The 16,169-nt window shown below is 41.6% G+C and overlaps 7 protein-coding genes across 8 annotated transcripts; 1 reads left to right on the top strand and 6 right to left on the bottom strand.

The window, feature by feature from the left end:
- Positions 1-11: 11 nt before the first annotated feature.
- Positions 12-2,020, bottom strand: LOC100181908 (general transcription factor 3C polypeptide 1-like). Its single transcript, XM_002123933.5, has 8 exons — positions 1,762-2,020; positions 1,511-1,708; positions 1,107-1,292; positions 948-1,034; positions 733-895; positions 460-588; positions 260-359; positions 12-204 (listed from the first exon to the last, which is right to left on the bottom strand). Exons 1-8 carry the CDS (start codon positions 1,980-1,982, stop codon positions 56-58), a joined length of 1,233 nt encoding a protein of 410 aa, XP_002123969.3. The 5' UTR covers positions 1,983-2,020; the 3' UTR covers positions 12-55.
- A 21-nt stretch (positions 2,021-2,041) lies between these two features.
- On the top strand, positions 2,042-2,693 carry LOC104266688 (26S proteasome non-ATPase regulatory subunit 9-like). Its single transcript, XM_009863508.3, has one exon. The coding sequence runs from the start codon at positions 2,082-2,084 to the stop codon at positions 2,652-2,654; it is 573 nt and encodes a 190-aa protein (XP_009861810.1). The 5' UTR covers positions 2,042-2,081; the 3' UTR covers positions 2,655-2,693.
- LOC100176550 (SPRY domain-containing protein 3-like) lies at positions 2,646-5,091 on the bottom strand. Its single transcript, XM_002130292.4, has 8 exons — positions 4,960-5,091; positions 4,794-4,900; positions 4,190-4,662; positions 3,907-4,056; positions 3,451-3,667; positions 3,106-3,311; positions 2,929-3,054; positions 2,646-2,848 (listed from the first exon to the last, which is right to left on the bottom strand). Exons 1-8 carry the CDS (start codon positions 5,022-5,024, stop codon positions 2,714-2,716), a joined length of 1,479 nt encoding a protein of 492 aa, XP_002130328.1. The 5' UTR covers positions 5,025-5,091; the 3' UTR covers positions 2,646-2,713.
- On the bottom strand, positions 5,069-7,378 carry LOC100181228 (sorting nexin-29). The gene has a single exon (XM_002130398.4). The coding sequence runs from the start codon at positions 7,314-7,316 to the stop codon at positions 5,226-5,228; it is 2,091 nt and encodes a 696-aa protein (XP_002130434.1). The 5' UTR covers positions 7,317-7,378; the 3' UTR covers positions 5,069-5,225.
- A 1,118-nt stretch (positions 7,379-8,496) lies between these two features.
- Positions 8,497-12,850, bottom strand: LOC100178868 (LIM domain kinase 1-like). Its single transcript, XM_002130322.5, has 12 exons — positions 12,374-12,850; positions 12,077-12,212; positions 11,876-12,010; positions 11,694-11,790; positions 11,525-11,621; positions 11,388-11,472; positions 10,376-11,266; positions 10,042-10,156; positions 9,496-9,638; positions 9,201-9,366; positions 8,920-9,091; positions 8,497-8,804 (listed from the first exon to the last, which is right to left on the bottom strand). The coding sequence occupies exons 1-12, from the start codon at positions 12,832-12,834 to the stop codon at positions 8,630-8,632; spliced, it is 2,673 nt and encodes an 890-aa protein (XP_002130358.4). The 5' UTR covers positions 12,835-12,850; the 3' UTR covers positions 8,497-8,629.
- A 207-nt stretch (positions 12,851-13,057) lies between these two features.
- On the bottom strand, positions 13,058-14,286 carry LOC100184379 (transcription initiation factor TFIID subunit 10-like). 2 transcript variants are annotated; one of them, XM_002130356.4, is made up of 4 exons: positions 14,095-14,286; positions 13,903-13,967; positions 13,726-13,845; positions 13,058-13,480 (listed from the first exon to the last, which is right to left on the bottom strand). In XM_002130356.4, exons 1-4 carry the CDS (start codon positions 14,269-14,271, stop codon positions 13,399-13,401), a joined length of 444 nt encoding a protein of 147 aa, XP_002130392.2. In that variant the 5' UTR covers positions 14,272-14,286; the 3' UTR covers positions 13,058-13,398. The 2 variants fall into 2 exon arrangements, with proteins under 2 accessions (XP_002130392.2, XP_018671735.1); XM_018816190.1 differs by lacking the exon at positions 13,058-13,480 and adding an exon at positions 13,561-13,629.
- Positions 14,287-14,294: 8 nt separating this feature from the next.
- On the bottom strand, positions 14,295-16,057 carry LOC100183572 (uncharacterized protein C12orf29 homolog). Its single transcript, XM_002130270.4, has 6 exons — positions 15,793-16,057; positions 15,519-15,628; positions 15,285-15,414; positions 14,919-15,101; positions 14,640-14,803; positions 14,295-14,589 (listed from the first exon to the last, which is right to left on the bottom strand). Exons 1-6 carry the CDS (start codon positions 16,004-16,006, stop codon positions 14,395-14,397), a joined length of 996 nt encoding a protein of 331 aa, XP_002130306.1. The 5' UTR covers positions 16,007-16,057; the 3' UTR covers positions 14,295-14,394.
- Between the last annotated feature and the right edge of the window lie 112 nt (positions 16,058-16,169).

Below are 16,169 nucleotides of genomic sequence, written 5' to 3'. Positions count from 1 at the left end.
TCCTCTGCCTGGTAGGTACTTACATTAACCACCCCCTGCCTGGTCAGTACTTACATTAACCACCCCTGCCCTGGTAAGTACTTACATTAACCACCCCTGCCCTGGTAAGTATCCTGCCAACATTCCGGGCTTCCAATCTTCCATATCCTCGCATTACACGAAGGAAGTCATTCTTCGTACATCCTTCCTCCCCACACTTCAACACTGTGTAGTAAACATAACATTACAACCCACCCCACCACGCCCACTACACACCCACAATATATATAAGCTTGCATGGCTATAGGAAGCTCTGCAACCAACCCTGGGTTCTCATCATGGGGGATTTCCCCATCCTCCTCATCTAAAGCATCTTTGTTCTATGAAAGGAATAAATATTCACATCAGGAACTTTAATAAAAAAAGCGACACTGACCCAAGTTTAGATTTAGAGAAAAAAATTCTTGAAATTCCATTGACCTTAAGAAGTTGGAGGGTTCGTTTCATGAGCGTTCCTGCAGCTTTGCACCCTGGGTGGACCTTGAACTCTGCAACCCCGCTGGCCACCAGTTTGCGACGGATTGCCTTCAATGAAGAGGAGTCGATGTTCTGGAGGTTTGTAAACATTTTACTCTGGCTCGCTGGTTAGGTGTTTGTATCGAAACCAAAAGATACCGGGTTCAATGCTCGATACTGATAGACGTATGCGTCCCAAGTAAAGAATTTCTCGATAAAAAAAGACAAAATATTCACCAATGCCTCCATAATCTCGCTGCATTCCAATAAACGTCCTGGTTCTCTTGCCAACAATTCACAAACTTCGTCCAACTTTCTATCGGTGCTTGTCCGTGTGTCTTGTTTATAATGGGGAAGGAAAAGTAAAACTTGTTGGTGGAGTTTGTTCTTCAGGTCAGGTCTGTATAATAGGGGGTGTGACATCATAGTTGTAGTTGTGACATCATAATTACCTTGCATATGAATACGATTGTTTTGTAACAAGAGATCTTGTGTGCAGAAATTTCATGATGTAATGAATATGCGATGTCTTCAAATCCCTGTGTTTGGGGATAAAATATAAACAACTTATATAAAATACACAAAGTTACATGGATGGAACCACAACTTACTTGAACACAAGTTTATTCAACACCGTTTGAATTTCGCCCTGATGTCGTGCTCGACCGATTCGCTCCAAAACACAAAACTCCAACTCGGGCAAATCCGAGACGACCTCTCTCATGACACCGGGTGGTGACAACATGCGTTCTCGTTTCGATTGTGACGCAACAATTACTAATTGTCGCTCTCCAAATCTATAGAAACAATATAAAAACTCGTTAACACATACGCCCACAATGATAGCAGCGTTTAGCCTCGAACCTGTAACATCTGGGCAGGTGTGCGGACCATTATACAATATAACATTATACACAATACATAGAAACATTATACAACACATACATAGAAACATTATACAACACATACATAGAAACATTATACAACACATACATAGAAACATTATATAACATACTTGTCGATAGCTTGCACAAGGTTGAGGTCGCTTCCTTGCACGAAGCTTGTCACGTTAACCCTCGTTAAGAAACAAGGACATGACCCCTTGATGACCCCGTGACTTACAGGTTTAACGAGGTATGGATCGGTCAAGATGTCAAGTTCATCGGGGGCAACAGCCGTGTGTTTGCCGCTGGTTTTGTCGTAACCAAGAAATCTATGATTAAACGATGTTTTTATAAATTACATGTATATTCATAATATTTATACCTGTCAAATATAACAGGGTCCTCCCTTGTGTGCGGAAGTTGGAAAAATTCAACATCGCAATTATTGACCAGATATTCCCATAGATGAGACTTCAAACCTTCCGACAAAATCACCGGGATTTTATTTTTTCGATGTTTCATTCGAAGCCACAACGTAGGTAACGTTATCCCGTCCAATCCTTCCAACGCAACTTCGTTTAAACATATCTCAAATACATCCATCTTGCCACACCAACCTCACAATATGCTACAACATGTTATGCTTGTACGATGTCTATGTTGTAACCACTGAACCATAATTACGTTGCAGATTATTTCAAGATGGCGGAATATTTAAAAGATTTAATTCGAAAGAAAGATAAATTGGAATCTGATATTCAAAGTTGGTTCGATGTTTTAAAATCTCAGGGAAATGTAGGTATGATGACGTCATTAGTGGATGCAGGGGGGTTCCCCAGGAGTGACGTAGACGTCGTTCAAGTTCGAACAGCACGTCATAATATCGTTTGTTTACAAAACGACCATCGTGACGTCATGGAGCAGATAAAACGCGGTTTGGAGGAATATCATTCACAGATCGGCCGTGATCACGTGGTTCAAGTTCAACAACCTACGCCAGAGGTTATGGAAGGGTTCGCGACCCTTGACCTTGTGTCACGTGACTCACCGGCCGAGGAAGCAGGTTTAAAGGTCGGTGACGTCATTATCGAATTCGGGTCAGTGACGTCACGAAACTTTCAAAGTATCCGCGAGATTGGTGAAGTTGTGAAGCATAGCGTGGGGAGGAGTTTGAATATCATCGTCAAACGTGGAGAAACGAAACTCAATATTTTGTTGACCCCTCACTCCTGGGGTGGGAGGGGGTTACTAGGGTGCAATGTTGTTGCTTTGTAACTTATTTATTTGCGCAAAATACATAAAACACGATTTACATTGAAGTGGAACATGATTGATCAGCCGGTCATTGGTCGTAAATCAACGCGAACTTTTTCATCGCAACTTAACATTCCAATAGAGGGATAGAAACCTCCTTTCGGGGTCATGACCTCTTTGTGGCCGATGTGTTGTCCGTTACGTGTGAAGAATACCTGGTTGTTAACATTGTGTCAAATATACAAACAATGATCATGTTTTTCACACTGAGTGACCCGCCCATATCTTCACCCACCTTAACCAACATCCCTTTACCCCTCGGCCCATATATCAGCGCAGCATGGGGTACGGGGGGTTTTCCCCTTAATTGAGCCCCTCGTCGCAAATGTCGGGGGGGAATCCCATCGTCGAACCAACGTTGCTAAAAATACAACAGAAATAATATAATAACCATAGAAACACCATTACATACCTCTCGTCCCAACACAGCAGGGGGCAACACACCAGCAGGAGGTACTCTGCCCCCTTGTGGCCAAACATAGTCATCTTCATCCATCGATCCGAAGTCCTCTTCATGATGGTCATCCAAGTCATCGAGTAAATCGATCAAAATATCGTTTGCGTCGTGGAACTCATCCCCATCGTCGTTGTATTTACGGATAAATTCGTATAAACCTTCTGCAATTGTTGTGTGTGATGTCATAATGCGGTTAAATACGCATGTAACCTACAAAGATTATGTTCTCTAATATTAAAGTCACGATCAAACCCCCATAAACTTAAACACAACCCCATAAACTTAAACACACCCTCCCACCTTCAACGGGCCGTGGTTCCTCACCAACTTCCTCTTCTCCATCACTAGGTGTCGTATAATTTAATGGGAATTGGATCCCACACCCAATAATATCCCCCCGATAAGACCTGGGACCGAATATCGTGCCCTGACCTTTCCCAAGAAATATCTTCCCATCATCAGCGTGGTAAGCTACGGAACCCGCGTTCCAACCAGGGTGACGATGGAGGGGGTAGTTCTGTGATGGTTGTTTGACAAAGTAGTTGTAATGATGCAACGCACAATCTTACAAGTAAGCCTCAAGATCTATCGACTTATCAGCTGGCAATCGTGTGAAAAAAGTGGCATTCCGGAAGAAAAGAAGGTTGCCCATTATTAGGGGTCAGCTAAATTATCGCGGCTTATAAGTTGTTTAGTTTCCCTGACTTATAAATGCACACAACTGTTGGTGGTTGTTGTAACCACCCACATAATTACCTTATGTGTCAACCCGATGGCAATGTAACAATGCTGCCCCGGCTCCAATATTTCAATCTCAAAGTAATGGTTGGTTGTTGTAAGTGGATGTTTAGCTTGTGCGAGACCAACATCGTGTATGTTTGAACCATTGCCATGATATTCTATAACCTGGGATATATACATAATATATTTCGTTGTATGTCTGGTAGGTGTAGCAAACACGCGCCATTTAATTAAATGTAAAAATGTTTTTAATGATTAGCGTTATATCCTGTTCCCCCCCCCCACCACACCCACCCACCTGTCCATTAATCTTAACATCATGAACTTTCATCCAGTCTTCCTCCGTCCCGTCAACCAACATAAAATCATCTACAACACTCGGGTTCTTCCATAGGTCCTCGGGGAGGACGCACAACTTCACCGATTCACCCCCGGAGTGCATTCCCACCGCTGGGTGGAGCCCTCCACCATTCTCCGACAACAACATCGTTGTCGTGCCAACTTCCTCTCCATTCCTTGTGAAATAAACTTCCACAGAGGTGATCGGTAGCGCCATCAAGAGGTCGTGGTTAAACCCGTCGTCCTGCTCGACCGCGCGCACCCCGCACCCCATCCTGTCACCCACTTTACATCTGGGTCCGAATGGGGTACCAGCTCCTGTACATTTAAATAGCCTCCCATCGTCTGCATGGTACGCAACCGAGCCATACTTCCATCCAGGTTGGCAATCCAACGGGTAATCGTAGGGGGCGAGACCGATTGTGATGCGTCCTGTGTAATAATCACTATAACGAATATATTGATCAATCCACAAACATTGCAATGGTGGCCCACCCCCACTTTGAAGGTTGCTACCATATAGGAACAACCCCACACACAAGTTGTGATTTACACCAACCCACCCGACACTCCAGTACTCAGAATCTCAAGTTCAAAATATTCCATTTCTTCGTTGAGAGGAAGTGACATCAGGAAACAACCAACCTTCTGACTTTGTCCACCATCGTAACTGTTTATGATGTCATAATTATTATTCAAAGTTTATGATGTCATATTGACCATTATTACCTCAGCACATCGTTTGTGACGTCAATCCTCGCACTTCGAAACTTTTCCAAACTTCGTTTCTCCATCACTAGGTGAAGCCATGTTTAAACATTTTATACGATTTCTATGATTTCTACAAATAATATATTATGTTTATGGCAACAAATTTAAAACAACTTTTTTTTTTTAAATCAAAATAAATTCAATCAAAGTGATTGTGGTAAAACATTATGACATTATAATTGCACTTATTGGAACATAAACAACCGATAAAACAACAATCATAATTAACGGAATAATTTTCCCTTTTTTTTCGTATTTCCCGAGTCATCGTGAGTCGACAAAGTTTCACTGAAGAAAGGAAGCAACGTTACCAAAGTTGTTTTAGTCGGGTTTGAAATTATCTTCTCGTGATTCCTGATGATATTATTGATCATTAAACGGATGTAACTTTGCAACGAACGTCTTCGCTCTTCTACAAACTGACGACTTTTGTTGCCGACAAGTTTCTTGGGCGGGAAGTTAAATGTTTCAACCACTGGGAACTTCTTGGCGATCTGAAGATGAAATTCATGAAATTCAGAATATCTTCGATAAACATTCCATTCGTCGTCCCCTGCTCGGATAAATACTTGGTAGAAATGGCTCGCGTCGGGTCCCCTACCCTTCAACAACACCGACGGCATCCACACGCTGATCCTCGCTGGTGACGAAGATGACTCCAGGATGCCGATGATGTCATCAGCCTCGATCCTCCCCACCAGATCGTCGGTGGGCATGGGGCCACGTAGATCCACCAATTCTGACCTCATGTATCGTAGTAGATTGATCGCTGACTTCAACCTTGTATGAATATGTTCATTAAACTCCACCAACTCAGCATGCATCCCGGCCATCTCCACTAACTTACGTTCATAAACCTCCTCACCTCCGCTTACATCTTCCACACTCATAGTTTGCACGGCCGACACATATTTCTTTAACTGTGATCGCAACACCTCGTTCTCCCTCCCTGCTTCCACCTGTGCCATCTTACCCCGTGCCACTTCTTCCAACAATTTTCCATTTTCTTTCCTCAAGCTCGATGTTTGAAGCATTTCCGCCTCCAACAATTTTCGCATCGACCGATTTTTCTCCAAAATTTCATCCTTTGCTTGCAATGTAACGATCAATGTTTGCCGGAGTTCGCTTTCGCTGGCATGGGTCCCACTGCTCGTATGGGTCCCAACACTAGGGGTTGCACTCTCCCTCGTCGGCGAAACAATTTCCTCCATGTGCAGCGAACTGGAACCTACGATGGAACTTTTTATCGCTGACTCATCATTAGGAACGGGGTAAAACTCAAGCGATGAGTCGCCGACGGCAAACGCACCCGACACTGAGCTTGACCTCACCGACCAATCATCCATGACGAGGTCGTGACCCCCGGCTGAACTGTTGTGTCGTACTGTTTCAAGGTGCTGAGTCACCCCGCAAGTTTGTTCCATAGTTTTAACATCAATTTTTTGCTTAGTCATCCCGTTTTCCTGCTGACCCAAACACAATTTATCTTCCAAGTTTCGTTGCATTGAACGAACCTCCCCACCATAGACATCATATTTACACTCCACGCTCGTCTGTTTAACCACGAACCCCGGCCCTCCTTTATGGGCAGGAGTGACATCATCGATGACATCATCAGTAACATCATCATCGGCATCTCCGAACGAGATGACATTCAACTTCTTCTTCCTTCCACCTCGCTTCTTCACCGACTCAGGAAAGCTTGCCTCGATGATGTCATCAGTGACCTCATCGACCACCGATTGTGACATCATAAGCGTAGGGACAAGCGAATGCAGCGTTGGTTTAATGGCCGACCCGTCCAGCGATGCAACATCAAAGTTGATGCTGAAGTAAATAGAAGCAAGTCCCGCAGCCATAGAAGGTAAAGTGCTCGATATTTCGTCGTCCAACAACAAAGCTTCCTCCTCGTAATACTGACGTAATATATCCGGGTCGGAGAGGAAAATATAAAAATATCTTTCCAGCGAATGTTCGTTGAGTGAGCACCTCAGCCATGCCCTACCACGACCAATATCAGAACGAATATTCGTTAAATTCTCAAATCGTTCAATTTCGTCCTTACTTAAATGGTTTTTAATAAAATTCCAGAAAGTAATTTCCTCATACGAACCACTCAACGCCACTTGTTTAATTATTTCCAAACTTTTCTTAGAAGTTTTTAGTTTATGTTGCAATACAGCTTCAAGTTGCGCACATAAACAGGACACATAGCTACTTGATCCAGTCACCAACTCATGTTTTCCACCAAGATTACGTTGGCAATCTTTCACCGCGTCCAATAAACGAACATGAAGGTTTTGTTTTTCTTCCATATTCAATACTTTCAGCAAAAAAAACAGAAATTAATTTTTCATTAAAATCTGTTTACAACGGGTCAAAGTTCACCCGTCACGCTCGGTGAGATACATAGAAATATGCTTTACTAAGATTAGTTAGTAACCCCTCCTACCTCGAGTATTCCATATAATTCCAGTGGAAATATTTACTTGCTACTAAATATAAAGAATCATTCCATTTACCAAGAACCTTTATACCAAAATCCAAAGCCGAAGATGTTCGTTGCTTAAGCGTCATTATAACACGGGTGTTTGGCTTCATACAACTTGTGTTTACAAGCTACATCTGCTGCTACTTTTTAATTGATAACAACCCACACCTTAAACCAACATACAGAGCATCAGTATGTAATTCTGGTTCCCTTAATTCCATATATACCCTGTGTTTCTGATGCTTAATTCAATATTTTCTCGTGGGTAGTAAGTCTAACTAGGAGCAAGAAATTGAAATGAATGGATAATATAAAAGAAGACCACCCTAGCATAACTTATTAACTAACCACAATGAATCGAAAAGATTTTTTCCAGGATATCCTGGAAAACCTGTTGAAGGGAAATGATATTTAGGCATGTGTTACCGTGTATATCGTTCATGTGTTCGTGTTGACGTATCGTGCAGGTGGTGCTGGGGGTTTGAACATTGATGCAATTTCTATTCTAGTTTCTCTGTTATCATGTTCCGACCAAGTCCCGTTTTCTGTCCCGATTCTTGACCTGTATATATAGGACTCCATCTGCGGACTATTTCTGCGAACTCGTTCTCACACGATTCGCGGAGATCATTCGAGAACTACACTCGTACTCACAACGTCACAACCGGACGCACTTCCACAGAAGGTTTATCCTCGTCTGGGCAGCGAGTCACCACATATATGCAACTTTGTGGGTAATTGTTTTTCCTGTATATGACTGTTAATTTGGACAACCCATTTGTGACCGCTGGGTTGGAGCAATGTCCGTTAAGTGTCTTGCCCAAGGACACATCTGCCGATCAGTGTTAGTACCGCCGTCGAGCATCGAACCGGAGACACTTTGGTTCTCGATGCAGGCGCCTAAGCCATTGAGCCACGGCGCCGGAACATTGATGCAATAAAGAGAATGTTAATGCACAAACCCGGTTTGGTTGGAGCAGGATAAGATAAGGTTAAGCAAGGGTGGGGGGTCAGTTTATATTAAAAACAAAATGTTTTGATAAAACTCATGATTGCAACTTTAATACTGATCGGTCGTTATGGTAGCAATGTGCAACGGTTGGCAAAGTACGTTGGAATGATATCAGGTGCAAATAATCAATCAAACATATCTGTAACAATAGGCTCATATAAATTGTCTGGTAGATGAAGTTCATATTTGTTGTACACGGATTGCACGAGAGATCTTAGATTGGGAGGTTCGGGGAGATGGGGAAGATCTTCACGGATCGTCAACATCTCCAACCAAGTCTCTAAGGTTTGGAATGATGGTCTGGGGGGAGGGGGGCAGTTTGTAATAAATTCCCGTATGCCAGAGAACATATGTTATAATGAAACAGAACATCAGTGTTATAACATAGACAAAGTTACACCCAAATACTCCTCACCTTTCATCTGGGTTGAGGGAGCTCGATCTTGCAGCGAGGGCGAATAGGAAGGGGGGACACTCGGTGCAAAACTTGGAATGAAATGAAACGACAGCGAGACCAAAGTCGTGATTGCGGGGAAGAAAATCCGGGTCGGCTTCCACTCGTCCAATAACCTCGCATAGGACTATACCTGGGGTGTGGGTGGGGTAACATATGGGGTGTAGGTGGGGTAACATATGGGGTGTGGGTGGGGTAACATATGGGTGTGAAGATGCATGATTATTAACACAAGAACTTACTATATGAGAAAACATCCACCCTTTCATCATAATAAGTGCTAAACACCATCTCGGGTGCCATCCAGTAAGGCGTTCCAACCACTGTGTATCGTTTCCTCCTCCCCAACGATGTTGACTTCGGTAAAACTCGTGCCAGACCAAAGTCGGCAACAACTGCCGTTCCATCCTTTAAACACGATGTTCGTAAATGTATTTATGCAAGTTTTGTACGTTAGGTGTAGGGACCTTCTTTCTTTCAACTAAATGCACGGTTTAAATATTCCTTACGAACAAATAAAATATTAAAATATATCACCTCCTTCATGAAACAATTGCCAGAATTAAGATCTCTATGAATGACCTGCATCGAGTGGAGATAAGCCATCCCCGATGCGATGTCACGAGCTATACGCGTTCGATGTTGCCACGGTAACGGTTCATCCATGTTTGATATAACGTCTGTGGGGAATTTTTATAACTTCGATTACATTGAGTCACTTAAAGGAACTGTAATGTGGTAACATAACATAGGAACCTGTAGGATGAAATGTTATATGTATGGGTGTGCAACAAGCATGAACACTTCATCCCTCGGATTACAATAACAAAGGTCAGATTAATTGACATTAGTCAAGAGATGGGAAATTACAGCCAATATATAAAAGTAGTCAATATTGGGGTGATGGTAATTTCAAACATTTTGGAGCAAAGCACCCAAATCAATTACTCAGGAAATTCAAGTCTAGGAATTAAAACAGGAAGTTTTAATATTGATAATCTTGAATTGATTGAAATAAAAATCAGAATTATTCAGTTGGTTTGCTTTGCATGGTGAGCATATTCTAAACAAACTTCCACCAACCTTTCAATGTCCCACACTCCACAAACTCCGTTATAATATTCAGTCGTTTGTTCTGGTACAACACCCCGATGAAACGAAGCACGTTTGGGTGGTTGAGATTGCGCAAAACTTTCACCTGGAGGTTGGGTGATGTTAGTTGTTTATCTGTGTGGTGGTCGTTATAACTCGGGTGTTTTGTTTCACACACCTCATGCAGCCATTGGTGTCGTGCCCAAGCATTCGCTTACAACGATAGCAGCGTCCAGCCTGATGTTTTACCCACATAGTGGTATATTACTAACGTTTAGCTCTTAAGTTGGTAAATACACTGTTGATATATTCACATCATCGTTACCTCCTTCAAGAAAGATTTCTCAACATCTTCATCGAGTGAATTGAGAACCTTCAGCACCATCACCTCCCCAGAGTCTCGGTGGGTTACTTTGATGGCTCGCCCGAAGAACCCTTGACCCAACACCTCACCCAGTATGAGGTCACAGGGTCGGAACACTCGCTGCGCTGAACTTGGGGTCGCGACCCTCATCGACTCGGAACGGTTGAGGTCAGAGGTCAAACAGCGAGGGTATTGTTTGTATGTGATGTCATCTTCAGAAGCTTTGTTACGAGGAGATTCCTTCCTCATTATAACGGAGGTTCCATTACGGAGGGAGTTGCTCCTCCTGGTCGGTGGAGGGCGGGGGGGTAACATAGTTGTGGGGGATTGGGGTAAGGTGGGTGAAAGCATGGGGCTCGGGGGCTCAATATCTAAAGACTCCGGTGTAGAAGAAGACGGTTTCCTCTTGAACCCTCCTCGCATGGAACGGGAGGCGAGGGGGGTTTGCGGGAGGTCTTCATCGGAGGAGGAGGAGTGGGAGAAGGAGGAGTGAGAGGGAAAATCAACCAATGTTCCCGATGATGAACCTGAAGATGATGAAGAACTTCTGCTCCTAAACATCGTTTCATCATTTTGGTTTTCATCAAAAGTTGGGGGGTCCAGGAATTCCCCCACATCAATACCCTTCATGTTTGAACCAGTGTGAAAAGTTTGTGTTCGGCAACAGTAGTTGGTGGGTGGTTGGGTTGTGGGCTGTGTTGGGGGGCAAGTAGACATGGGAGCTTCTGGTTGTTGGGGTAACAGTGGTTGCCTGACGATGACTCTCGATTGTGGGGATTCCCCAATCGGTAGGTTGACCTTTCGCTGAACTGTCATTTGAAGGGGAATTCCCCGGTCCGATAATCGTTCAATCTGTTGCGAAATGAATTAAAACCAAATTAATTGCTGGGTAATGACCTAAATATAATTATGTTGCCAGATGAAGTCAGTTCTTTAACATTAGAAGTTATTTTTCACAATAAATTAAACTTACTAGATTGAGTGCGTTATGGTCGACTCGTAATCCGTTGATTTGCAACAATTTGTCGTTTATCTGTAACGGGGAATCCCCTTCAACACTAAAATATAAAATATGTCATAATTGTGATTATGTCGTAACAACGCACTCACCCACAAACCACTTGTCCATTGTCTTCGTTCAATGCGAAAATATCTTTCACAGAAATCCCAAACCCACTGGCTGTTGGTATCTTATCAGGGGAAACACCTGCAGTATTGTTATGTCATAATCATTTTTATTGAGTCATAAAAATATTGTTATAACACAATGTAAACAAACCAATAGAAATGCGGTTGTCGGACATTAATGGAAGAAAGTTAACGACGAGGATGACATCCATGGTTGCCATGGTGATGTTTGGGGTTTCCCCTAAGTGCTGAAAGTTTTGTACGTTTGGTAAATGCTCGGTATTTCAATCCTTGTTTATGTTAATTATTCTCATTAAACCAGTGATGACCAACCTTGTAGCAAACATGGCAGAATATGTGGAACTTATTTGGGGAGCAAACCAATCCATAGAGGTCCCCATCGGATATAAAGGACATACACACCCGACATTTAAAACATTCAGGATGGAAACGATAAACACCGGCTATCTGTGGATAATTGACATTGTGACATCATATTATGACATCACATTGGTTACATTGTTTCCTCATTACCATAATTGGTCCAGTGATTATGACATCACAATCTTTACATTTATGTCCGAACTTTTTCCAATAATCATCCTCACAATACAAAGCATCTCCATGTTCATAATATCGATTGTTGAGGAAACAACCACAACCGAAGCATCTGCGGCGAAATACAAGGATGTATAAATACATGAGTGAACATGCGTGGTTATATCATATTTGTTTTACCCATAAGTGTTATAACGACTGTTGTTTTTACTTTTTGTTTTGCATATTATTGCTAACTTTGTAACAAACAAAGTTAATATTCTAAACAATTACCTGCGTTTTTCCACAGATTGGCGAACCAACTTTTTCTCACGAACTTTCCAAAAGTTGTGGATGTCTATGAACTTTGTATTAGAAGAGGGGCTTCCCCTTGCCCCACCCCTTAAAGGGGAGCAATTCAACGAAGCTGGGGCTGAGGGCGATCCCCTAACCCCACCCCTACCATTATGACGTTTCATATCTTGACAAACATTCTTTTCTAACTCATTATGACGTAACTGAGGTAAACAATCCACCACCGGCTTCTCTAACTTGCTTTGTGATTCAACAAACGTCACTTCCTCTTCCATCGATTGTGTGGCGTCATGTGCATTCTTCTTTTTATCGTTTAATATAGATTGTGACGTCACACCAGGAGCATCACGTGTGACGGGTGATGACGTAGATGCAGACACTAATGACGTCACGTTACATAAACGAGTTTCCCAAAACTTTTTAATGTCCGCGAATTTCATTCTAGAATAATAAAAAATATTCAATTGTGCTGGAACAATCGCTAATATGATGTCATAATTAAAGTTCACCGCCGACGGCGAACGCGGTTTTGAGTTCAAGACAATTAATCTTCATAATTACATATGCGACGTCACTTATTACAAACAAATCGGTATTTAAGCTACTGCCGCGATATTTAAGGAAACTGACGTTATTGTGACATCATAGAATAAACAATTCGAGAACAAACAATACTCATTGTTCCACCATTCTTAAATTCTACAACATTAACTCATTGTTGACGTAATAAACCCTGGATGGGGAATACCCTAAGTAACGCCTACGCATAGAAATCTTATACACGCGGAAGTAAAAATGACGCCATTTAAACTTAAAACACCAGCTAGCGGATGTTCTTAAACATCTTCATCGCCACTAGGGGTCCGAAGTTATTGTCAACGAACAAACAACAATTATTATTATGTCATAATCTTCACTTTACAAAAACTCAAACCGAAATTGTGTAAATCAACAAAGTATAAACACATATGCAATAATGATAACATTATTCCACGATATTGTTATCACGGATAATACGAAGGTTTCTTGACTTTGATTCCTCGTTCGGCGAGCGAGGGCAACAAATCCTCCATTGTTAAAAGGGATCTGTAAATAATGTCATCGATATATATTTATTAAGATTATTTTCTTTCGAAAATAAGAAACCGATTTCAATCATTTCTGTATGGGTCAAGTTTGAGGAGCAAGGGTAGAAAGTTGACCCATTACCCCAACCTTAGCAGTTCTGTCAGAACCTTGAAGATTAAAGAATCTTTTGAATATGACATCAAAACACCCATTATGACATCACAACATTGATTATGACATCAAAACACCCATTATGACATCACCTCTTCTCCTTTTTCCCTCCCCTCGATGTTTGGGACGAACCTTTCATTCGGTTTAATTGCATCGCGTCGTTCACGATGTCCGAGATGAACTTCTGGCTCGCCAATGCAATTAATCGAACTCTATAATCAATGTTATTAAGATGGTGCTGACAGTCAAGTTTGTATACGATTACTTACACGGCTGGATCCGTTGTATTTACTCCGGCCTTGTTGAGGTAATGGCGAGCTACTCCATCAGGAATCTATAAATATCGTTAAATCATCGTTAAATAATAATAACTTAAATAACGGGGTAAAACAAAAGGTATCTGCTAAACCACAACGTTTAAAGCGATAAAACCTGCAATAGATATATAGGTTTCAACTTACAACAGGGGTGTAGGTCTCCAGTTGTTGCAACAAATCGTTCATCTGCCCTCTGTCCAGCTGAAAATCTTCATTTGCATCGCTTACGTCACGATCTGACGTCACTCCGTTCATTTTCACGAAAACATTTAACTGGAATTCTGACAAAAAGCTAACCTCACCAGTGTTGACCATGACCATTTTATTTAAACCATTGTTAACCATTTGTGCAAAATTTATTTCCTCCCCTTAGCTCGCCGTATTTACCACAGGCACACCAAATACAGACACATGATAATTACAAATTATATTTCTTTAACACTTTTACACCAAAATATCAACTAAAGATGAAAACATTTTTCGATTAAGTTTCATAAGTTTTGAAATTTGTGTTTGTTTTGTCACAATGGATTGTTCAATATCAATTGTCACTGGTATTTGACATAACAATGGCATTATGACATCACAATCCTCCTGTTTCTTGATTGGCCACGAAAGATTTAAATGATGCCGATGCACCTGTAATATATTTTGTTAAACATCTTAAAAAACTTAACAAATAGTCCAACCTTGAACATTTGACCATCATCACAATGCCAAACAATCCCTTCTATTGTTCCGGAAGCGCTTAACCAATCTTTTATGACATCATAATCCAATCTAGGAGGGTTGGTTATTTGAAAAGACCCGTGTTCAACGAGGATGTGAAAAGGTGAAGCTTTTGATCCAAGACCTATGTAACCAATACATCATCACTTATGGGTATTTATCCTCGTGTGGCAGGACAACAACAGACATAGTTAAGTGCTTTCCCATCACACAATGGTGGCAGTATCATACAAACTCACCATAAGGATTCCCGTTAATATTGGTTCCGATCAATTCAAAAGTCTTTCCCGCCAACTTTGATAATGGTAGGGTGGTCACCACTAACCCATCAGTGTTGCGCAATAATACCAATGCTCTATCATCTATGATAGCATTCTGATGCCAACAATACTGCCGTGCATCACTGGATATTGGAACCCAACCTGTATAACACACAACTATTATGGTAAACTTGATAATGACAAACACTGTGCGTGATGGGCAAAGTTTACTATGATAGTGGGATCACCCCTGTCTTGGCCCATGTATACTTCTATACACACTCAATAGTAGAATAAAAGCTGTTCCAGGTGTGCTAAAAGTTACAAACACCACCAACCACCTACCAGGAACATGACCGTTTCCATCGGGTTGTACCATCCCCCCCTCCCGTCTTACCCCGTGTGCAGGGTACCAACATGGGGGAACCACCTTCATATCATCTGGATACTTCCATTCATACTTTGGTTCCTTGCCCTGTATATGACATCACAACAATGGTTATGACATCATAATAAAGATTATGACATCACAACAATGATTATGACACCACAACAATGAATATGACATCACAAACCCACTTGTCCTCCATTTATCATCCATTCTCGTTTCTCGTTTTGAAACTTTTTGAACTTTTTCTCGGTCGATTTGTTCGGTTTCCGGTCGAGACGAGCACATAGAACCAACTTCCCTTTGAAGAAGAAGTATATTTTCAATACAAACAACCGACATACTGTTCGGCTTTTTCCTCCAAGTACATTTTAACTTGTTTTAATCAACTCACTGTTATTAGTTTATTGTATGTTTGGTTTAGCAGCTACGTTTTTATTTGACTATCGTATTTATAATTTTCACCTTGATATGCATCAATGTAACAACAAGTCCCATCAAGTTTCTCTGTAGCCACCGAGTGTTCAATGCCCGATTCAATCGCCGATTGCGCAACAACTTTCGTCGCAACAACGCGATAGTTTTGCCCCAAACGTTTATTCGATGGCAGTTGTTGGACCTCAGTTTCGAATAAACAGTCGATCTTCGATTGCACGCAATGCTTATTATGTGCGGCCATACTTCACAAATTATATAAACTTAAATGCACGGAGCAAAAGTTTAACACAACCTGTATATATCATACAACATAAGCATAACATCATACAACTTATGTAATAAATAGCCTATTCTCGTTATCTTTGAAGTAACAATGCTTCTTTCATGACGTAACAATATTTATC

Source organism: Ciona intestinalis, unplaced genomic scaffold, assembly GCF_000224145.3.
Source record: "Ciona intestinalis unplaced genomic scaffold, KH HT000155.2, whole genome shotgun sequence".
Lineage (NCBI taxonomy): Eukaryota > Metazoa > Chordata > Ascidiacea > Phlebobranchia > Cionidae > Ciona > Ciona intestinalis.
This window is presented reverse-complemented; position numbering and strand designations above follow the sequence as displayed.